The 24,615-nt window shown below is 44.2% G+C and overlaps 1 protein-coding gene across 1 annotated transcript in view; it reads right to left on the reverse strand.

The window, feature by feature from the left end:
• The window catches only part of cry-dash (cryptochrome DASH), a 41,196-nt gene extending 32,223 nt beyond the window's left edge, over positions 1–8,973 (reverse strand). Inside the window, exon 1 of the mRNA XM_014159920.3 lies at positions 8,798–8,973. Coding sequence (XP_014015395.2) covers positions 8,798–8,860 — 63 coding nt within the window. The 5' untranslated portion in view covers positions 8,861–8,973. The remainder of the gene's footprint in view (positions 1–8,797) is intronic.
• Between the last annotated feature and the right edge of the window lie 15,642 nt (positions 8,974–24,615).

Genomic DNA, 24,615 nt, shown 5'->3' on the forward strand with positions numbered 1-24,615 from the left:
TTTCCTGCAAGACAGGAATGTCAGTGTTCTGCCATGGCCAGCGAAGAGCCCGGATCTCAATCCCATTGAGCACATCTGGGACCTGTTGGATCGGAGGGTGAGGGCTAGGGCCATTCCCCCCTGAAAGGTCCGGGAACTTGCAGGTGCCTTGGTGGAAGAGTAGGGTAACATCTCACAACAAGAACTGGCAAATCTGGTGCAGTCCATGAGGAGGAGATGCACTGCAGTACTTAATGCAGCTGGTGGTCACCAGACACTGACTGAAACTTTTGATTTTGACCCCCCCCCCTCCTTGGGTTCAGGGACACATTATTCCATTTCTGTTAGTCACATGTCTGTGGAACTTGTTCAGTTTATGTCTCAGTTGTTGAATCTTGTTATGTTCATACAAATATTTACACGTGTTAAGTTTGCTGAAAATCAACGCAGTTGACAGTGAGAGGGCGTTTCTTTTTTTTGCTAAGTTTAGTTAGGTTCTATCAAGCCAGCAAGTTATTTAGCCTAGCTAGCAAGCCGTGCTACTTGTGTGTCAACACTGGACTGGTGCCAAAGTGAACACTGACTCATCCATGAAACAAAATGAACACTGTTACTGTCTGGACCTAAAGAAACTTTTCAAGACCCTATGTTAGTGCGTTATTTACACTGAACAAAAACATAAATGCAACACTTTCAAAGATTTTATTGAGTTACAGTTCATATAAAGGAAATCAGTCAATTAAAAAATTAATTAGGCTCTAAAATCTATGGATTTCACATGACTGGCAATACAGATATGCATCTGTTGGTCACAGATAACTATTTTTTTTTTTAAAGGTAGGAGCGTGGATCAGAAAATCAGTCAGTATCTGGTGTGGCCACCATTCGTCTCATGCAGCTCGACATCTCCATCACATAAAGTTGATCAGGCTGTTAATTGTGGTCTATGGAATGTTGTCCCGCTGTTTGAAGTTTCTGGATATTGGCAGGAACTGGAACACACTGTAGTACATGTCAATCCAGAGCATCCCAAACATGCTCAATGGGTGACATGTCTGGTGAGTATGCAGGCCATGGAATAACTGGGACATTTGCAGCAACCAGGAATTGTGTACAGATCCTTGTGACATGGGGCCGTGCATTATCATGCTGAAACATGAGGTGATGGCGGCGGATGAATGGCACGACAATGGGCCTCAGGATCTCGTATCTCTGTGCATTCAGATCGCAATCGATAAAATTCAATTGTGTTCGTTTTCAGTAGCTTATGCCTGCCCATACCTTAACCCCACCACCTGGCACTCTGTTCACAACGTTGACGTCAGCAAAACGCTAGGCCACACACGCTGTCTGCCATCTCTCCGGTAAAGTTGAAATCGGGATTCATCTGTGAAGAGCACACTTCTCCAGCGTGCCAGTGGCCATTGAAGGTGAGCATTTGCCCACTGAAGTTACAACGGTCAACTGAGGTGAAGAAGCAGGATGTGGAGGTCCTGGGCTGAGGCTGTGAGGCCGGTTGGACGTACTGCCAAATTCTCTAAATGGTAGAGAAATGAACATCCCTGGCAACAGCTCCAGTGGACATTCCTGTCGTGAGCATGCCAACTGCACGCTCCCCCTCAAAACTTGAGACATCTGTGGCATTGTGTTGTGTGACACCTGCATATTTTAGAGTTGCCTTTTTTGTCCCCAGCACAAGGTGCACCTGTGTAATGATCATGCTGTTTAATCACCTTATTGATATGCCACACCTGTCAGGCGGATGGATTATCTTGGCAAAGGAGAAATGCTCACTAACAGGGACGTAAACACACAAAATTTGAGAGAACTAAGCTTTTTGTGTGTATGGAACATTTCTGGGATCTTTTTATTCCAGCTCATGAAACAGCACGCTGCACTTGACACATTTCTGAAACTACTTCTCCCAGTTAATAATAAGTAAGCACCCATTAAGAAAAAGATTAAAAACTGTTAAATCCCCTTGGATTGATGAGCAATTTAAAAATGGTTGACAGGGAAATAAGACAAGGAGCACAACCAATTGGCAAATGTAATGCAAATTGAGAAATCATGTGACTAAAGTGAATTAAAAAAAAAATTATACTATGAAACAAATAAATGATATAAAGAATGATAGTAAAAAGCTGTTGGAGCACAAACATGTAAACTCAGCTCCATCAGTCATCACAAAACCCAACAATATTGTCAACTACTTTTAAGGATTTTTTCATAAAGTACATGTGGAAGAGGTGAACAAATTATTGTAGTCTATCAACAATGACAAGCCACCAGGGTCTGACAACTTGGATGGAAAATTACTGAGGATAATAGTGGACGATATTGCATCTTCTATTTAACACATCTTCAATTTAAGCCTACTAGAAAGTGTGCCCCCTCAGGCCTGGAGGGAAGCTAAAGTCATTCCCCTACCTAAGAATAGTAAAGCCCCCTTTACTGGCTCGAATAGCCGACCAATCAGCATGTTACCAACCATTAGTCAACTTTTGGAAAAATAGTGTTTGACCAGATACAATGTAATTTTACAGTAAACAAATTGACAACAGAATTTCAGCATGCTTATAGGGAAGGACATTCAACAATCACAGCACTTACACAAATGACTGTTGATCGTCAGAGAAATTGATGATAAAAAGATTGTGGGGGCTGTTTTGTCACGCCTTCATTGTGGCTTTTGACATTATGGATCATAGTCTGCTGCTGGAAAAACGGATGTGTTATGGCTTTACACCCCCTGCTATAATGTGGATAAAGAGTTACCTGTCTAACAGAACACAGAGGGTGTTCTTTAATGGAAGCCTCTCAAACATAATCCAGGTAGAATCAGGAATTCCCCAGGGTAGCTGTTTAGGCCCCTTACTTTTTTCAATCTTTACTAACAACATTCCACTGGCATTGAGTAAAGCAGTGTGTCGATGTACGCAGAGGACTCAACACTACACACGTCAGATACTACAGCGACTGAAATGACTGCAACACTTAACAAAGAACTGAAGTTAGTTTCCGAATGGGTGGCAAGGAATAAGTTAGTCCTAAATATTTAAAACGAAAAGCATTGCATTTGGGACAAATGACTCATTATACCATTAACCTCTACTAAATATTGTAATGACTAATGTGGAAATTGAGCAAGTTGTGGTGACTAAACTGCTTGGAGTAACCCTGGATTGTAAACTGTCATGGTCAAAACATATTGATAAAACAGTAGCTAGGATGGGGAGAAGTCTGTCCATAATAAAGCACTGCTCTGCCTTCTTAACAACACTATCAACAAGGCAGGTCCTACAGGCCCTAGTTTCTACCTTCTTAACAGCACTATCAACAAGGCAGGTCCTACAGGCCCTAGTTTCTACCTTCTTAACAGCACTATCAACAAGGCAGGTCCTACAGGCCCTAGTTTCTACCTTCTTAACAGCACTATCAACAAGGCAGGTCCTACAGGCCCTAGTGTCTACCTTCTTAACAACACTATCAACAAGGCAGGTCCTACAGGCCCTAGTTTCTACCTTCTTAACAACACTATCAACAAGGCAGGTCCTACAGGCCCTAGTTTCTACCTTCTTAACAACACTATCAACAAGGCAGGTCCTACAGGCCCAGGTTTTGTCGCACCTGGACTACTGTTGTGGTGGATGAATCAGAATTAGTTGGGTAACATAGATAATTAAGATGTCTTATCTGCATAATATGCTGATGTTATATACTTGTTATTAGAATGTATCCCTTCAGACTCTGGTGTTGGCAGTTGCATTTCTTCCCTCAGCTGGGCCTCAGTCACCCCGGGCCTCAGTCACCTGGGGCTCAGAGAGGGGAGAGGTCAGGCCTGTCTTTTACATATCCCTGGTGCTATGCAGAATATCAGAAAGGGAAGAGGACAGGATGGAACATTGTCTTCATATGTGAATGTATCTGTTAAACCATGTGAAGGGATGGCGTGATTAATGGGGAACCAATTACTTGTCTCCACAATGTCTGTGCGCCAGTCACTCCCTCCTTTTCTATTGGGGGAAGGTGTATGGCAGTGTCTGGACCATTGGATGTCCTCTGATGTTGCACTTATCTTGGGATAGTATATGACCTAGAGGCTCACTCTCCTCAGTGAGCTTGTCCAGGAGTGTGGTCAAGAAGGGTTTTACTTGAGATGGGAGTATCTAGAGTTGACAATTGATTTATGCCATTGGATGAGATTATGTTTTTGTGCTAGGAGTAACAGGAACAAGATAGCAACCTCGTCTTAGGGGACAAACGGAACGATAATTTATAGCGAATGCTATCTGGCTACGGGATACTCCTTTCTCATTTATGAAGTCTCACTGTGAACTGTTCCTAATATCTGTGGTTTGTCATGTCGACTAGGGGGGTGGATCTTCGCTATAAAAGATCTCAGTAGCCATTGTGTTGTCACTCTCAATGGATCATTAGAAAATGGTGAATCATTGACAAGTCATTGCTATTGCAAAGCTCTTATTATTAAAGATTGAGTTTAAGTATAACTCTGACTCGTGTGTTAAGTTTGTCTCTCCTCATTTGATGAGACAGAAATGAACCACCACACTGTTCAGTCATGTGGTCAGGTGACAGAGGGACACGGGAAAATTGCAATTGTCTCAGAACAGGGCAGCACGGCTGGCCCTTGGATGCACACAGAGAGCTAATATTAATAATATTGTCGTGTCTTTGGGGGTACCATTAAACGGAAGATATGTTTATCAATTAACTCCCTGTAATTATCACGCGATTAAACTGATTAATCGTTTAATTGTAATTAACTAGGAGATAGGGGCACCAAGGAGAATATTCAGATTACAAAGCTATAATTTTCCTAATATAACTTTCCTGTACTATAATATTATATTCTATTATAGTATAGGCCGATTATCTTCTTAAGTTTAAATGGTGTATTTTACCTCTAGTCCAGTCTCATTCCAAACGTCATAAATTGTTGTATCTGCACGAACCCAGTCTTTACTAAAATCATCCATACATCAATTGTCTTAAAATCATTTATTTACTACACTAAGTAATTAACAGAAAACATACAAACAGTAATTATCGTCACAAAGCATTGGTAGCGTAATGTGCCCTAGTGGTCTAAAACAGGCATGGCTGGTCTGTTAGACAATGGGTCATAAACGGTCAGCTGAGAATGCACACCTACAGAGTTCATTAATATTAACCATTGGCAATTGAAGGCTCACTCATTTGGGAACAATTGCAATCAATATATATTTACGCTCAGTGTGTCGTTCTGATTCTTGTTGGAGAGTAGTTCTGATGGAGAGTCTCTCTCTCGGTTAGAATGGATCTTTCAGAGCGACATTCATTAATGTCGTCATAGAATGGTTGTTTCGTTGGTCTTCGCGTTCGATGATATAATTTACTTAGCTGCAGACTAATAATTAATATCAAAGACTTGTTCTTATTCTGTCGGTCTCAATAGTCTAAAAGTTAACCACGGGGTATGGTTCACTTTCAGTAGAGGAATTGGAAGGTAAAACCTATAGGCCAACGGAGTGGAGGCCTGGTCTAAAGAAATGTAAATCAGGGAGGGTTTTATAGTGACCCTTGAACAGGCTTGTCAAATGACGCCTGGTCCTGTATGTGTCCCTGGGGGCGTGCCGATGACTGAGCTAGACTTGGTTACAGAAATACAATTCTATCACATTAACATCAGTACATAGCATCTCAATGTATTACAAAAGCTTTATCCTTATTAATACATTCCATAAACCCATTATGATGCGAGTCTCAAGCTGAAGCTATTATATAAACAGTTTTATGGTAATATGGCTATATTGTCTCTTCTGAGTATCACAAAATTGTACCAAGCGGACCAGTTCGTAGCTGGATTCTTCACCAATCTTCCATACCTTCTTCAGAACACAAAATGTCGCTTGGCTCCCCAATTCTATGAGTTGGAAGAATTTCCTGTGTCTCTCGATGGGCCATGTGGCCAGAGACTCTCCTGGAATTTTAGAGTTTTTACAACCCTTTACACACAGGGTGGATTGGGGGGAAGGTAGGTTGGGTGGTGGTGCAAAAGGGAGGGGGTCAACTGTCCTCCCTGTACCAAAAGAGGCCAACGTCATGACAATATGCATGTCAATCTCTCCTGGCTGAAAGTGGAGGAGAGATTGACTTCATCACTACTTGTATTGGTGAGAGGTATTGACATGTTGAATGCACAGAGCTGTCTGTCTAAACTACTGGCACACAGCTCAGACACCCATACATACCCCACAAGACATGCCACCAGAGGTCTGTCTGAACTACTGGCCCACAGCTCAGACACCCCATCCATACCCCACAAGACATGCCACCAGAGGTCTGTTTAAACTACTGGCACACAGCTCAGACACCCATACATACCCCACAAGACATGCCACCAGAGGTCTGTCTAAACTACTGGCACACAGCTCAGATACCCATCCATACCCCACAAGACATGCCACCAGAGGTCTGTTTAAACTGACTGGCACACAGCTCAGACACCCATACATACCCCACAAGACATGCCACCAGAGGTCTGTCTAAACTGACTGGCACACAGCTCAGATACCCATCCATACCCCACAAGACATGCCACCAGAGGTCTGTTTAAACTACTGGCACACAGCTCAGACACCCATACATACCCTACAAGACATGCCACCAGAGGTCTGTCTAAACTACTGGCCCACAGCTCAGACACCCATCCATACCCCACAAGACATGCCACCAGAGGTCTGTTTAAACTGACTGGCACACAGCTCAGACACCCATCCATACCCCACAAGACATGCCACCAGAGGTCTGTTTAAACTACTGGCCCACAGCTCAGACACCCATGCATACCCCACAAGACATGCCACCAGAGGTCTCTTCACAGTCCCCAAGTCCAGAACAGACTATGGGAGGAGCACAGTACTACATAGAGCCATGACTACATGGAACTCTATTCCACATCAGGTAACTGATGCAGCAGTAGAATCAGATTTAAAAAACAGATAAAAATACACCTTATGGAACAGCAGGGACTGTGAAGAGACACACACACAGGCACATGCACACACACACGATAACATACGCACTATACACACACGTACACATAGATGTTGTGTTGTCGATATGTACAGTAGTGGCCTGAGGGCACACACTTAAATGTGTTGTGATGATGTCATCGCTGCTCGTGCTGCTACCTGACTACACACAATTACTTTACCTCAGTGCTGCTACCTGACTACACACAATTACTTTACCTCAGTGCTGCTACCTGACTACACACAATTACTTTACCTCAGTGCTGCTACCTGACTACACACAATTACTTTACCTCAGTGCTGCTACCTGACTACACACAATTACTTTACCTCAGTGCTGCTACCTGACTACACACAATTACTTCACCTCAGTGCTGCTACCTGACTACACACAATTACTTCACCTCAGTGCTGCTACCTGACTACACACAATTACTTCACCTCAGTGCTGCTACCTGTGGTGTAGTTGGTATTATTATACCTCAGTGCTGCTACCTGTGGTGTAGTTGGTATTATTATACCTCAGTGCTGCTACCTGTGGTGTAGTTGGTATTATTATACCTCAGTGCTGCTACCTGTGGTGTAGTTGGTATTATTATACCTCAGTGCTGCTACCTGTGGTGTAGTTGGTATTATTATACCTCAGTGCTGCTACCTGTGGTGTAGTTGGTATTATTATACCTCAGTGCTGCTACCTGTGGTGTAGTTGGTATTATTATACCTCAGTGCTGCTACCTGTGGTGTAGTTGGTATTATTATACCTCAGTGCTGCTACCTGTGGTGTAGTTGGTATTATTATACCTCAGTGCTGCTACCTGTGGTGTAGTTGGTATTATTATACCTCAGTGCTGCTACCTGTGGTGTAGTTGGTATTATTATACCTCAGTGCTGCTACCTGTGGTGTAGTTGGTATTATTATACCTCAGTGCTGCTACCTGTGGTGTAGTTGGTATTATTATACCTCAGTGCTGCTACCTGTGGTGTAGTTGGTATTATTATACCTCAGTGCTGCTACCTGTGGTGTAGTTGGTATTATTATACCTCAGTGCTGCTACCTGTGGTGTAGTTGGTATTATTTTACCTCAGTGCTGCCAGACGTTCTGGTTTTCAGGGGAAATGCTCCGTGCTACCCGGTATCTTTGGGACGTCCCTACCCCATCGAAGTCTACATTTTAAATGGTTATGGTAGAGATCCCAGATGGCACTGACCAATAGGAAAGAGGGTCTGTGACAGGACTTCCGCTTTTGGACTTTACACCCAAGACGTATACTATGAAGATAGGATAAAACTGCTTCTCCAATAGAAATCCCCGATCACACTTGTAGGCGTTGATTTTACGTCTGCTACGTTAGGTTAAACCGGAGCAAGCAGGTTGGGTACCCAGGCAACTATTTCTAACCCTAGTTAACAGGATTTCACCCCGATCATGTCTATTGGTCTGGGATGGCATAACGTGTAGTGTATAACAGGCATAACGTGTAGTGTATAACCGGCATAACGTGTAGCGTATAACCGACATAACGTGTAGCCTATAACCGGCATAACGTCTGTTTGCGGACCGCCATTATACCACAAGAAGATTTTAGCATTTTTTTTTGTGTTTATTGGTGTCAGATGAGAAGAAAATAAAATGATCAGAGAATGCACGATAAAACCAAATATACTTTACATGAGTGAAGAGAAAGTGCAACATTGTATCACGTTGAACACGGCTAAGTCACCGGTACACATTTTGGAAGACTACTAGACTCATTTCTGATCCAGTTTATAATCAACTTACCTCATTGTCGTGAAGACGCAAGTCATTTCTCAGCAAACATATGACTGTCCGTGAGGTAGACATGTTCTACAGCGATAGGAGCTATGTTGAGAGCACTACTCCCGACGTGGTTATGTAGCCGATGCTGCCTGCAAACACAGCTGGGCTTGACCTGTGTGAAGCTAGACACAATAAGGAGTAGGCACAACAGCGGATGTGTGGTGTGCCTTCAAAATAAAAGCCGCCCGCCCCATTGAAACTGATCCAAATGAATACAAATAGTAGAATAATGCCATATTTGCGCTAGATAATGCTAAACTAAGTTGGAATGTTATTATACAACTTAAAAATAAATACTATAATTAATCAATAAAAAAATAAAAAAAAACATTTCAAATCCCACTGGATGTATTGTTCTGCATAATTGAATTGGGGACATACACACACTGTGTTGGATATTCATATTGGACTGTGCAGCCTTACCTGTGGAGTGGGCACCCATGGAATGGGGTGTCAGCCTACTCAGTGACGACCACAGATTACAATTCAAAAGACTTTACACAAATATTAGTGTCATGGCTCTTATGTAAACTCTACACAGTTGTGTTCTGTGGGTGTCACCGAGGTGGCTGAGACGTTTTGGATTTGTGCATGAAACAGGGAAAGGCTGTAGAGCCCAATATGAATGTCCAATACACACAATAGACTGACTGGGAAAGTAATTTCCCCACAGTCAAAGTCCTGCAATAAGAGCTACCACACTAATATTTGGTGAACTCTTTGGAATTGTAACCTGTAGGTGTCACTGTGTACGTTTACATGCGTAGTGATATTTAGATATTAATCTGAATATAGCAGTAGGCAGATTGTTCAATAGTCATGTAAACATCTTACTCTGCTTAAGGTTAAAATCGAAGTAAGCATACGCCAATTAAAACACTTGGTTTTCTGAGCAATATTTCAAATGATTACATGTAAACCCTTTAATCTGAGTGTTTGATCCGTGCATGTTGTAGCACCAGCCGAGAGCCTCCCTCTTTAGTGTGAAGTGAGTTCAGAACAACTAAATGTAGCGTAGTAGAAGTAGTTTCCACATACAAACTTTATAAATCCCAGCTCAGAATCAATATGCTTCCCAAAAACAACATTGTCACTGTGGTAAAACGTTTATTTTCTTGGGGATTAAATCAAAAGTCCCATCAGGTTGCCTTATTTCATGTAAACTGGATTATTAAGGAAAACGTTCTTCTTGCAAAACATATAAACGTTTTAAAACAAACTATTATATTAATCTGACTGTCGTAGGGATTAGACCAAGGTGCAGCGGGTTGCGTGCTCATCATTATTTTATTTATAGGTGAACACCAAAAAAACTATAAACCAAGAACGACAGTATGACATTTTCGCAGGCTAAACACAGCAGTGCAAAAACAATCTCCCACAAAGGGACAGGTGAAAACAGGGCTACCTAAGTATGACTCCCAATCAGCAACAACGATGTACAGCTGTTCCTGATTGAGAGCCATACCAGGCCAACACAAAGAAATACACAACATAGACAGAGCATAGAAATACAAAACATAGCCCTTCTTCCCTCCTTCAGTGTGGGATCTTGTTTTTGCACGGCTCAGTAAAGCCTGCAGAACGTGACGTTCGTTTTCCGTTTGTTTGTTATTTTGCTTTAGTGTTCTGAGTTAAAATAAATATTTATCATGAGCACTCAACACGCAGCACCTTGGTCTACTCCTTACGACGATCGTCACAAAGGCTCTCGACCTTCGCCTCTCCTGAGGCCGTACGGGAGTTGCAGCGATGACCAACACAGAAATACACAACATAGAAACCCTAGAATACAAAACAAGAACATAAACCAAAAACCCCGGAACACATAAATCCAACACCCTTCTACATACACACACACCCCGAACCATATAAAACAAATACCCCTCTACCTAAATACATAGCCCAAACCACATGAAACAAACACCCCCTGCCACGTCCTGACCAAACTATAATAACAAATAACCCCTTAGCTGGTCAGGACGTGACACTGACTATCCACAATAATCACATTATTGTGTGCATGTAACCGTACTCACTGAGAAGGCTGATACTCCATTTCATGGGTGCACAATCCATTGGTAAGGCTGTACATACACGGAGTATATCTAACATTAGGAACACCTTCCTAATATTGAGTTGTACTCGCGTTTAGCCTCAGAACAGCCTCAATTCGTCAGGGTATGGACTCTACAAGGTGTCAAAAGCGTTCCAAAGGGATACTGGCCCATGTTGACTCCAATGCTTCCCACAGTTCCCACAAGGCTTTCAACTCTGTCAGTCACTGCATTGTGGCTCAGTTGGTAGAGCATGGTGTTTGCAACGCCAGGGTTGTGGGTTCGATTCCCACGGGGGACCAGTATGGAAAAAAAAAAAAAATGAAATGTGTGCATTCACTACTGTAAGTCGCTCTGGAGAAGAGCGTCTGCTAAATGACTAAAATGTAATGTTATCGGCAGACTCAATAGCCTTCGATTCTCAAAAGATTACCTCGCCTGGTTCACCAACTACTTCTCAGATAGAGTTCAGTGTGTCAAATCGGAGGGCCTGTTGTCCGGACCTCTGGCAGTCTCTATGGGGGTACCACAGGGTTCAATTCTCGGGCCGACTCTTTTCTCTGTATATATCAACGATGTCGCTCTTGCTGCTGGTGATTCTCTGATCCACCTCTACGCAGACGAAACCATTCTGTATACATCTGGCCCTTCTTTGGACACTGTGCTAACAAACCTCCAAATGAGCTTTAACCCCATACAACACTCCTTCCGTGGCCTCTAACTGCTTTTAAATGCTAGTAAAACTAAATGCATGCTCTTCAACCGATCGCTGCCCGCATCCGCCCGCCGGTCCAGCATCACTACTCTGGACGGTTCTGACTTAGAATATGTGGACAACTACAAATACCTAGGTGTCTGGTTAGACTGTAAACTCTCCTTCCAGACTCACATTAAGCATCTCCAATCCAAAATTAAATCTAGACTCGGCTTCCTATTTCACAACAAAGACTACTTCACTCATGCTGCCAAACACACCCTCGTAAAACTGACTATCTTACCGATCCTTGACTTCGGCGATGTCATTTACAAAATAGCCTCCAACACTCTACTCAGCAAACTGGATGCAGTCTATCACAGCGCCATCCGTTTTGTCACCAAAGCCCCGTATATTACTGTAACGCCCTGGCCATAGAGAGGGGGTTTTGTTCTTTATTTTGGTTAGGCCAGGGTGTTACATTGGGTGGGCGTTCTATGTTCTTTTTTCTATGTTTTTGTATTTCTTTGTTTTGGGCCGTGTGTGTGTGTGTGTGTGTGTGTGTGTGTGTGTGTGTGTGTGTGTGTGTGTGTGTGTGTGTGTGTGTGTGTGTGTGTGGCTCCCAATCAGGCACAGCTGTAGTTCGTTGTTGCTGATTGGGAGTCACACATAAGTAGCCTGGTTTTCCTTTGGGTTTTTGTGGGTGATTGTCTTCTGTTAGTGTGTTTTTCCTGACAGGACTGTTTTGCTGTCGTTTTTGTTTATTTTTGTAAAGTGTTCTCTTTTTCATTAAATACCAAAGATGAACACATCCTCCGCTGCACCTTGGTCTAATTCTGACGACGGCCGTTACAACTACCCACCACTGTGACCTGTACGCTCTTGTTGGCTGGCCCTCACTACATATCTGTCGCCAAACCCACTGGCTCCAGGTCATCTATAAGTCTTTGCTAGGTAAAGCCCCGCCTTATCTCAGCTCACTGGTCACCATAGCAACACCCATCCGTAGCACGCTCTCCAGCAGGTATATTTCACTGGTCCTCCCCAAAGCCAACACCCCATTTGGCCGCCTTTCCTTCCAGTTCTCTGCTGCCAATGACTGGAACGAATTGCAAAAATCTTTGAAGAGTCTTATATCTCCCTCTCTAACTTTAAGCATCAGCTGTCAGAGCAGCTTACCGATCACTATACCTGTACATAGCCCATCTGTAAATAGCCCACCCGACTACCTCATCCCCATATTATTACTTACCCTCTTGCTCTTTTGCACCCCAGTATCTCTATGTGCACATCATCATCTGCACATCTATCACTCCAGTATTAATGCTAAATTGTAATTATTTTTGCCTCAAGGGCCTATTTATTGCCTTACCTCTCTACTCTTCTACATTTGCGCACACTATACATACATTTTTCTTTTATTTTGTGTTATTGACTGTACATTTGTTCATGTGTAACTGTGTTGTTTTTGTCGCACTGCTTTGCTTTATCTTGGCCAGGTCGCAGTTGTAAACTTGTTCTCAACTGGCCTACCTGGTTAAATGAAGGTTAAATAAAAAATTACAATACAAAAAAAACAGTTGTGTCTAGTTGGCTGGATGTCCTTTGGGTGGTGGACCATTCTTGATACAAACGGGAAACTGTTGAGCGTGAAAAACCCAGCAGTGTTGCAGTTCTTTGCCCAAACCGGTGCACCTGGCACCTACTAACATACCCCGTTCAAAGGCACTAAAATATTTTGTCTTGCCCATTCACCCACTGAATGGCACATATACACAATCCATGTCTCAAGTCTTACTAATCCTTCTTTAACCCGTCTCCTCCCCTTCATCAACGCTGATTGAAGTGGATTTAACAAGTGACATCAATAAGGGATCATAGCTTTCACCTGGTCTCTCTATCTATGTCATGGAAAGAGCATGTGTCCTTAATGTTTCCACAGTGGGATTTAACTGTTTTGTTACATTTTGTCAAATGTATTAATTGTTGTATTATATAACATATAACAGTTATATAACATTCCAACGTTGTTTATCATTATCTAGTCCAAATATGGCATCATTCCACTCGTTGTATCCGTTTGGATCAGTTTCAATGTGAGACTTTTATTTTGAAGGTGAACCGCAAATTCTACAATTGCGGTATATCCTTATTGTGGCTAGCTCCACACATCTCTGGGCTGACGCTGTCTGTTTCAGGTTTTATAACACACATGCTGAAGTTAAGCTGTTACAAAACTATTGCTTTTGTAACACTGTAATTAACTAACACACTTTTAGGTAATTGTTTGCTAATAATGTAGATCTAGTAGATTTTAATTAGATGTTTAAATGTATTTTCAAATGATAAAAAAAAAAAATGTTTTGAAAAAGTGAGGTTTCTGTAGGAGCCAAAAAGAATATGGCTTATTGTTAATACTAAACATACAAACATGTAAGAAAGATAGACACATCGTAGTCTTAGACGTTTGATTTATCTGGCCTAACCACAAGATACATGGTACAAAAGATCAACAGGACTCCTGTTTTGAGGCTTTGTCATCATCCTATAGGAGGATTCCATTCTGAACAAGCTCCAACCAAAAGCCCAGTCAGTCATTACCAGCAGTACATACATACTGCTGCTTGCCATGAGCCACTGTCTGGATCAGTACTCTAACAGGCATAATTACATGTCCTTTCATGTAAAAGTGCAATATGATCTGTACTGTATATTGGGTAGTTGACCTGACGTTTCTTCTCCATGATGGCAAACACAAATATTATTTACCTTAAATGAGCTAAAGTTGTGATATAATACTAAAAGTTTTGTTTTGAACTTGGATAATGAGTAGATTCATGCAGTGTATCATTTTGTATTCTTGCAATTTTTGACTCAAACGTGACAATTGTTCAATGGTGTGACTGTCCCAGGTTGTGGAACATTGAAATGAATGAAAAACGTAATTAAATTCCCTTCACCTACTTACTTCATAGTAATTACACAGAAATGTATTTCAAGAAATAATAGTCCCCAAGTCTATTCATGATATTACCAAATAGTTATGATTAATTACATTTTGTCCCTAAAAGCACAATTCTGTGATTATTCATCCATTGCGCTGGGGTTCTCTGGGAATGAGGAAGTACAGAAGACACGGCTGGATCACATGACCTGAACACACTGGAAGCTTTATATAAATATTTATCAAAATATTGCCCTTCACTGCCATAAGAGGTCCGTTTCTTAGTCCTTTGGTGTGATGCCTTTTGAATGTTTATACTGAGTGTAGAAAACATTAAGGACAGCTGCTCTTTCCATTACAGACTGACCAGGTGAATCCGGGTGAAGGCTATGATCCCTTATTGATGTCACTTGTTAAATCCACTTCAATCAGTGTAGATGAAGGGGAGGAGACGGGTTATGGAATCATTTGTAACCTTTGAGACAATTGAGACATGGATTGGTTATATGTGCCATTCAGAGGGTGAATGGGCAAGACAAAATAGTTAAGTGCCTTTGAACGGGGTATGTTAGTAGGTGCCAGGTGCACCGGTTTGTGTCAAGAACTGCAACGCTGCTGGGGGTTTTTCACGCTCAACAGTTTCCTGTGTGTATCAAGAACGGTCCACCACCCAAAGGACATCCAGCCAACTTGACACAACTGAGGGAAGCATTGGAGTCAACATGGACCAGCATCCCTGTGGAACGAAAGACTATTGAGAGTAAATATTAGTTAATCATAGGAAAGCTGTAGCTCCACCCACGGGGATGTCGAGCAGAGCATGCTGGGTGATCTCTAACTGAGGAGATGGAAGTAACTACAGAAAGTACACAAGCAAAGTAATATTCCAGCCATCTCCTGTGATTACCTTTTTTATTCTTTGTTTTAGCCAAGGCCAGTGTGCTTCCTTCAGAAATGTGAGTTCATATTTCTCACTCTTCATGTGTTGTGGACACACTTGTCTTTGTTATGCTACATAGTGTTTTTACAGCGAGCTAGCAACTGTAAGCTTGCTAGCCCTGTTGTTTCTGTCATCTCATTTCAGACATTTAGCATTTCAGTGTATTGTATAATGTCCACCAGTGTCTAGTCTTATATGAGCTGTGGTTGTATGGATGGTTACTGTATAGATTATGTGGGTTTTGTGTTAGCAATGAGTCTTGTGGACGTCGCTATATACATTCAAGTTCATGCAGTTGTGTGAGGATGATGGTGCTGCTGGGTAGTGTAGTTGCACTCCTTTGATTCGTTCATTAGTGAAGTCACAGCCATGTTGTTAGGTTGTATTGCCCTGTGCAGCATTAAACTACCTCAACTGGAATACTACCAGTCTGTCATCTGTGCTCTTACAAGCATCTGGGAGAGATACTGCTAAGAATATACAGCCCAACATGTCCTCCACTACAGACACTGAGAAGCATTGTAGTCAACATGGACCTGTGAGAAGCATTGTAGTCAACATGGGCCTGTGAGAAGCATTGTAGTCAACATGGACCTGTGAGAAGCATTGTAGTCAACATGGGCCTGTGAGAAGCATTGTAGTCAACATGGGCCTGTGAGAAGCATTGTAGTCAACATGGGCCTGTGAGAAGCATTGTAGTCAACGTGGACCTGTGAGAAGCATTGTAGTCAACATGGACCTGTGAGAAGCATTGTAGTCAACATGGACCTGTGAGAAGCATTGTAGTCAACATGGACCTGTGAGAAGCATTGTAGTCAACATGGACCTGTGAGAAGCATTGTAGTCAACGTGGACCTGTGAGAAGCATTGTAGTCAACATGGACCTGTGAGAAGCATTGTAGTCAACATGGACCTGTGAGAAGCATTGTAGTCAACATGGGCCTGTGAGAAGCATTGTAGTCAACATGGACCTGTGAGAAGCATTGTAATGATTAACGTTATGGAAGTTATTGAATAAACCAGTGCAGAAATCCAGCCGAGAGAAGAGGACCCAACCCACAAACAGTTACATCAGGAAGCTGCGCTCAGTTCATGTATTTGGCGAGCAAGTATAACAAAAAGCTTCTATCGCCCTGGTAAAACATTACATATAATGTCCTCTCTTCCATGTATACAGATAATCCACTGGTGACCGCTGAGCGTCCCTCGAAGGCTGCAAAAGAACAGCCGTATTTGAGAGGGAAGTTTCAGTCTCGCTCCCTGCTTCGATTGGCTCCTCTTTCCCACAACATTCAGAGCAGCGAGTCTCCCCTCCATCTCAACTGGTATTCTGCCAGCAGCACAAATGATAACGTCACCTTGTATGGTAATGAGGAAACCTATTGAGTAATTCAAATTAGATATTTTTTATTTATTTAAACAGTGGTGTAAAGTACTTGTAAAATACTTTAAAGTACTAAAGTAATTTTTTGGGGTATCTGTACCTTACTATTGATATGTTTACTTTACTACATTCCTAAAGAAAATAATGTACTTTTTACTCCATACATTTTCCCTGACACCCAAAAGTACATTTACATTTTGAATGTTTAGCAGGACAGGAAAATGGTCCAATTCACACACTTATCAAGAGAACATCCCTGGTCATCCCTACTGCCTCTGATCTGGAGGTCTCACTAAACAGAGAACATCCCTGGTCGTCCCTACTGCCTCTGATCTGGAGGACTCACTAAACAGAGAACATCCCTGGTCATCCCTACTGCCTCTGATCTGGAGGACTCACTAAACAGAGAACATCCCTGGTCATCCCTACAGCCACTGATCTGGAGGACTCACTAAACAGAGAACATCCCTGGTCATCCCTACTGCCTCTGATCTGGAGGACTCACTAAACAGAGAACATCCCTGGTCGTCACTACTGCCTCTGATCTGGAGGACTCACTAAACAGAGAACATCCCTGGTCATCCCTACTGCCTCTGATCTGGAGGACTCACTAAACAGACAACATCCCTGGTCGTCCCTACTGCCTCTGATCTGGAGGACTCACTAAACAGAGAACATCCCTGGTCATCCCTACTGCCTCTGATCTGGAGGACTCACTAAACAGAGAACATCCCTGGTCATCCCTACTGCCTCTGATCTGGAGGACTCACTAAACAGAGAACATCCCTGGTCATCCCTACTGCCTCTGATCTGGAGGACTCACTAAACAGAGAACATCCCTGGTCATCCCTACAGCCACTGATCTGGAGGACTCACTAAACAGAGAACATCCCTGGTCATCCCTACTGCCTCTGATCTGGAGGACTCACTAAACAGAGAACATCCCTGGTCGTCACTACTGCCTCTGATCTGGAGGACTCACTAAACAGAGAACATCCCTGGTCATCCCTACTGCCTCTGATCTGGAGGACTCACTAAACAGACAACATCCCTGGTCGTCCCTACTGCCTCTGATCTGGAGGACTCACTAAACAGAGAACATCCCTGGTCATCCCTACTGCCTCTGATCTGGAGGACTCACTAAACAGAGAACATCCCTGGTCATCCCTACTGCCTCTGATCTGGAGGACTCACTAAACAGAGAACATCCCTGGTCGTCCCTACTGCCTCTGATCTGGAGGACTCACTAAACAGAGAACATCCCTGGTCATCCCTACTGCCTCTGATCTGGAGGACTCACTAAACAGAGAACATCCCTGGTCGTCCCTACTGCCTCTGATCTGGAGGACTCACTAAACAGAGAACATCCCTGGTCGTCCCTACTGCCTCTGATCTGGAGGATTCACTAAACAGAGAACATCCCTGGTCGTCCCTACTGCCTCTGATCTGGAGGACTCACTAAACACAAATGCTTCGTTTGTAAATTATGTCTGAGTGTTGGAGAGTGCTCCTGGCTATCTTTAAATTGACAAACCAAGAAAATTGTGCCACCTGGTGTGCTTAATATAAGGAATTTGAAATGATTTATACTTTTAATTTTGATACTTAAGTTCATTTATTTTTATTTAACCTTTATTTAAAACCAAATACTTTTACTCAAGTAATATTTTACTGGGTGACTTTTTACATTTTCTATTAAAGGTATCTTTACTTTTACTCAAGTATGACAATGAGGTACTTTTTCCACCACTGTATTTAAATATAGCCTCCACAATAGCCTTCAACATACCAGTATTTGTGTAAACCTTCAGAAGAAATGATGGAATTAATAATACAACATAAAAAATAAATGACCCATTTATTTGTTCAAAGGTGGTAGGTAGCAAGTTGCACGTTTTAATGTCACCCGCATAAGTACAGTGAAATGGCTTCCTTGAAGCTCTAAACCCAACAATGCAGTAAACAATATCAATGTAGCACTAAAGATAACAAGGTAGAACAAACACACCAGATATAAGAATGAGGAATAAGAAGAACATGAGAAAGGAAGAAGCTACTGTACAGTTTATACAGGGTCAGTTCAGTACCATATTAACAATGGACAGGGATACTGGAGGGATGGAGGTAGATATGTATAGGGGACAGGGATACTGGAGGGATGGAGGTAGATATGTATAGGGGGAAGGGGACAGGGATACTGGAGGGATGGAGGTAGATATGTATAGGGGACAGGGATACTGGAGGGATGGAGGTAGATATGTATAGGGGGAAGGAGACAGGGATACTGGAGTGATGGAGGTAGATATGTATAGGGGGAAGGAGACAGGGATACTGGAGGGATGGAGGTAGATATGTATAGGGGGAAGGGGACAGGGATACTGGAGGGATGGAGGTAGATATGTATAGGGGGAAGGGGACAGGGATACTGGAGGGATGGAGGTAGATATGTATAGGGGACAGGGGACAGGGATACTGGAGTGATGGAGGTAGATATGTATAGGGAGAAGGGGACAGGGATACTGGAGGGATGGAGGTAGATATGTATAGGGGGAAGGAGACAGGGATACTGGAGTGATGGAGGTAGATATGTATAGGGGACAGGGATACTGGAGGGATGGAGGTAGATATGTATAGGGGGAAGGAGACAGGGATACTGGAGTGATGGAGGTAGATATGTATAGGGGGAAGGAGACAGGGATACTGGAGTGATGGAGGTAGATATGTATAGGGGGAAGGGATACTGGAGGGATGGAGGTAGATATGTATAGGGGACAGGGATACTGGAGGGATGGAGGTAGATATGTATAGGGGGAAGGGGACAGGGATACTGGAGTGATGGAGGTAGATATGTATAGGGGGAAGGAGACAGGGATACTGGAGTGATGGAGGTAGATATGTATAGGGGGAAGGGATACTGGAGGGATGGAGGTAGATATGTATAGGGGACAGGGATACTGGAGGGATGGAGGTAGATATGTATAGGGGACAGGGATACTGGAGGGATGGAGGTAGATATGTATAGGGGGAAGGGATACTGGAGGGATGGAGGTAGATATGTATAGGGGGAAGGGGACAGGGATACTGGAGTGATGGAGGTAGATATGTATAGGGGACAGGGATACTGGAGGGATGGAGGTAGATATGTATAGGGGGAAGGGGACAGGGATACTGGAGTGATGGAGGTAGATATGTATAGGGGACAGGGATACTGGAGGGATGGAGGTAGATATGTATAGGGGACAGGGATACTGGAGGGATGGAGGTAGATATGTATAGGGGGAAGGAGACAGGGATACTGGAGTGATGGAGGTAGATATGTATAGGGGGAAGGGGACAGGGATACTGGAGGGATGGAGGTAGATATGTATAGGGGGAAGGGGACAGGGATACTGGAGGGATGGAGGTAGATATGTATAGGGAGAAGGGGACAGGGATACTGGAGTGATGGAGGTAGATATGTATAGGGGGAAGGAGACAGGGATACTGGAGTGATGGAGGTAGATATGTATAGGGGGAAGGGGACAGGGATACTGGAGTGATGGAGGTAGATATGTATAGGGGACAGGGATACTGGAGTGATGGAGGTAGATATGTATAGGGGGAAGGAGACAGGGATACTGGAGTGATGGAGGTAGATATGTATAGGGGGAAGGGGACAGGGATACTGGAGGGATGGAGGTAGATATGTATAGGGGGAAGGAGACAGGGATACTGGAGTGATGGAGGTAGATATGTATAGGGGACAGGGGACAGGGATACTGGAGGGATGGAGGTAGATATGTATAGGGAGAAGGGGACAGGGATACTGGAGTGATGGAGGTAGATATGTATAGGGGGAAGGAGACAGGGATACTGGAGTGATGGAGGTAGATATGTATAGGGGACAGGGATACTGGAGGGATGGAGGTAGATATGTATAGGGGACAGGGATACTGGAGGGATGGAGGTAGATATGTATAGGGGGAAGGGGACAGGGATACTGGAGGGATGGAGGTAGATATGTATAGGGGACAGGGATACTGGAGGGATGGAGGTAGATATGTATAGGGGGAAGGAGACAGGGATACTGGAGTGATGGAGGTAGATATGTATAGGGGGAAGGAGACAGGGATACTGGAGGGATGGAGGTAGATATGTATAGGGGGAAGGGGACAGGGATACTGGAGGGATGGAGGTAGATATGTATAGGGGGAAGGGGACAGGGATACTGGAGGGATGGAGGTAGATATGTATAGGGGACAGGGGACAGGGATACTGGAGTGATGGAGGTAGATATGTATAGGGAGAAGGGGACAGGGATACTGGAGGGATGGAGGTAGATATGTATAGGGGGAAGGAGACAGGGATACTGGAGTGATGGAGGTAGATATGTATAGGGGACAGGGATACTGGAGGGATGGAGGTAGATATGTATAGGGGGAAGGAGACAGGGATACTGGAGTGATGGAGGTAGATATGTATAGGGGGAAGGAGACAGGGATACTGGAGTGATGGAGGTAGATATGTATAGGGGGAAGGGATACTGGAGGGATGGAGGTAGATATGTATAGGGGACAGGGATACTGGAGGGATGGAGGTAGATATGTATAGGGGGAAGGGGACAGGGATACTGGAGTGATGGAGGTAGATATGTATAGGGGGAAGGAGACAGGGATACTGGAGTGATGGAGGTAGATATGTATAGGGGGAAGGGATACTGGAGGGATGGAGGTAGATATGTATAGGGGACAGGGATACTGGAGGGATGGAGGTAGATATGTATAGGGGACAGGGATACTGGAGGGATGGAGGTAGATATGTATAGGGGGAAGGGATACTGGAGGGATGGAGGTAGATATGTATAGGGGGAAGGGGACAGGGATACTGGAGTGATGGAGGTAGATATGTATAGGGGACAGGGATACTGGAGGGATGGAGGTAGATATGTATAGGGGGAAGGGGACAGGGATACTGGAGTGATGGAGGTAGATATGTATAGGGGACAGGGATACTGGAGGGATGGAGGTAGATATGTATAGGGGACAGGGATACTGGAGGGATGGAGGTAGATATGTATAGGGGGAAGGAGACAGGGATACTGGAGTGATGGAGGTAGATATGTATAGGGGGAAGGGGACAGGGATACTGGAGGGATGGAGGTAGATATGTATAGGGGGAAGGGGACAGGGATACTGGAGGGATGGAGGTAGATATGTATAGGGAGAAGGGGACAGGGATACTGGAGTGATGGAGGTAGATATGTATAGGGGGAAGGAGACAGGGATACTGGAGTGATGGAGGTAGATATGTATAGGGGGAAGGGGACAGGGATACTGGAGTGATGGAGGTAGATATGTATAGGGGACAGGGATACTGGAGTGATGGAGGTAGATATGTATAGGGGGAAGGAGACAGGGATACTGGAGTGATGGAGGTAGATATGTATAGGGGGAAGGGGACAGGGATACTGGAGGGATGGAGGTAGATATGTATAGGGGGAAGGAGACAGGGATACTGGAGTGATGGAGGTAGATATGTATAGGGGACAGGGGACAGGGATACTGGAGGGATGGAGGTAGATATGTATAGGGAGAAGGGGACAGGGATACTGGAGTGATGGAGGTAGATATGTATAGGGGGAAGGAGACAGGGATACTGGAGTGATGGAGGTAGATATGTATAGGGGACAGGGATACTGGAGGGATGGAGGTAGATATGTATAGGGGACAGGGATACTGGAGGGATGGAGGTAGATATGTATAGGGGGAAGGGATACTGGAGGGATGGAGGTAGATATGTATAGGGGACAGGGATACTGGAGGGATGGAGGTAGATATGTATAGGGGACAGGGATACTGGAGGGATGGAGGTAGATATGTATAGGGGGAAGGAGACAGGGATACTGGAGTGATGGAGGTAGATATGTATAGGGGACAGGGATACTGGAGGGATGGAGGTAGATATGTATAGGGGGAAGGGGACAGGGATACTGGAGTGATGGAGGTAGATATGTATAGGGGACAGGGATACTGGAGGGATGGAGGTAGATATGTATAGGGGACAGGGATACTGGAGGGATGGAGGTAGATATGTATAGGGGGAAGGAGACAGGGATACTGGAGTGATGGAGGTAGATATGTATAGGGGGAAGGGGACAGGGATACTGGAGGGATGGAGGTAGATATGTATAGGGGGAAGGGGACAGGGATACTGGAGGGATGGAGGTAGATATGTATAGGGAGAAGGGGACAGGGATACTGGAGTGATGGAGGTAGATATGTATAGGGGGAAGGAGACAGGGATACTGGAGTGATGGAGGTAGATATGTATAGGGGGAAGGGGACAGGGATACTGGAGTGATGGAGGTAGATATGTATAGGGGACAGGGATACTGGAGTGATGGAGGTAGATATGTATAGGGGGAAGGAGACAGGGATACTGGAGTGATGGAGGTAGATATGTATAGGGGGAAGGGGACAGGGATACTGGAGGGATGGAGGTAGATATGTATAGGGGGAAGGAGACAGGGATACTGGAGTGATGGAGGTAGATATGTATAGGGGACAGGGGACAGGGATACTGGAGGGATGGAGGTAGATATGTATAGGGAGAAGGGAACAGGGATACTGGAGTGATGGAGGTAGATATGTATAGGGGGAAGGAGACAGGGATACTGGAGTGATGGAGGTAGATATGTATAGGGGACAGGGATACTGGAGGGATGGAGGTAGATATGTATAGGGGACAGGGATACTGGAGGGATGGAGGTAGATATGTATAGGGGGAAGGGATACTGGAGGGATGGAGGTAGATATGTATAGGGGACAGGGATACTGGAGGGATGGAGGTAGATATGTATAGGGGACAGGGATACTGGAGGGATGGAGGTAGATATGTATAGGGGGAAGGAGACAGGGATACTGGAGTGATGGAGGTAGATATGTATAGGGGACAGGGATACTGGAGGGATGGAGGTAGATATGTATAGGGGGAAGGGGACAGGGATACTGGAGTGATGGAGGTAGATATGTATAGGGGACAGGGATACTGGAGGGATGGAGGTAGATATGTATAGGGGACAGGGATACTGGAGGGATGGAGGTAGATATGTATAGGGGGAAGGAGACAGGGATACTGGAGTGATGGAGGTAGATATGTATAGGGGGAAGGGGACAGGGATACTGGAGGGATGGAGGTAGATATGTATAGGGGGAAGGGGACAGGGATACTGGAGGGATGGAGGTAGATATGTATAGGGAGAAGGGGACAGGGATACTGGAGTGATGGAGGTAGATATGTATAGGGGGAAGGAGACAGGGATACTGGAGTGATGGAGGTAGATATGTATAGGGGGAAGGGGACAGGGATACTGGAGTGATGGAGGTAGATATGTATAGGGGACAGGGATACTGGAGTGATGGAGGTAGATATGTATAGGGGGAAGGAGACAGGGATACTGGAGTGATGGAGGTAGATATGTATAGGGGGAAGGGGACAGGGATACTGGAGGGATGGAGGTAGATATGTATAGGGGGAAGGAGACAGGGATACTGGAGTGATGGAGGTAGATATGTATAGGGGACAGGGGACAGGGATACTGGAGGGATGGAGGTAGATATGTATAGGGAGAAGGGGACAGGGATACTGGAGTGATGGAGGTAGATATGTATAGGGGGAAGGAGACAGGGATACTGGAGTGATGGAGGTAGATATGTATAGGGGACAGGGATACTGGAGGGATGGAGGTAGATATGTATAGGGGACAGGGATACTGGAGGGAT

The sequence above is a fragment of the Salmo salar genome, chromosome 19 (assembly GCF_965601325.2).
Source record: "Salmo salar chromosome 19, fSalSal1, whole genome shotgun sequence".
Classification (NCBI taxonomy): domain Eukaryota; kingdom Metazoa; phylum Chordata; class Actinopteri; order Salmoniformes; family Salmonidae; genus Salmo; species Salmo salar.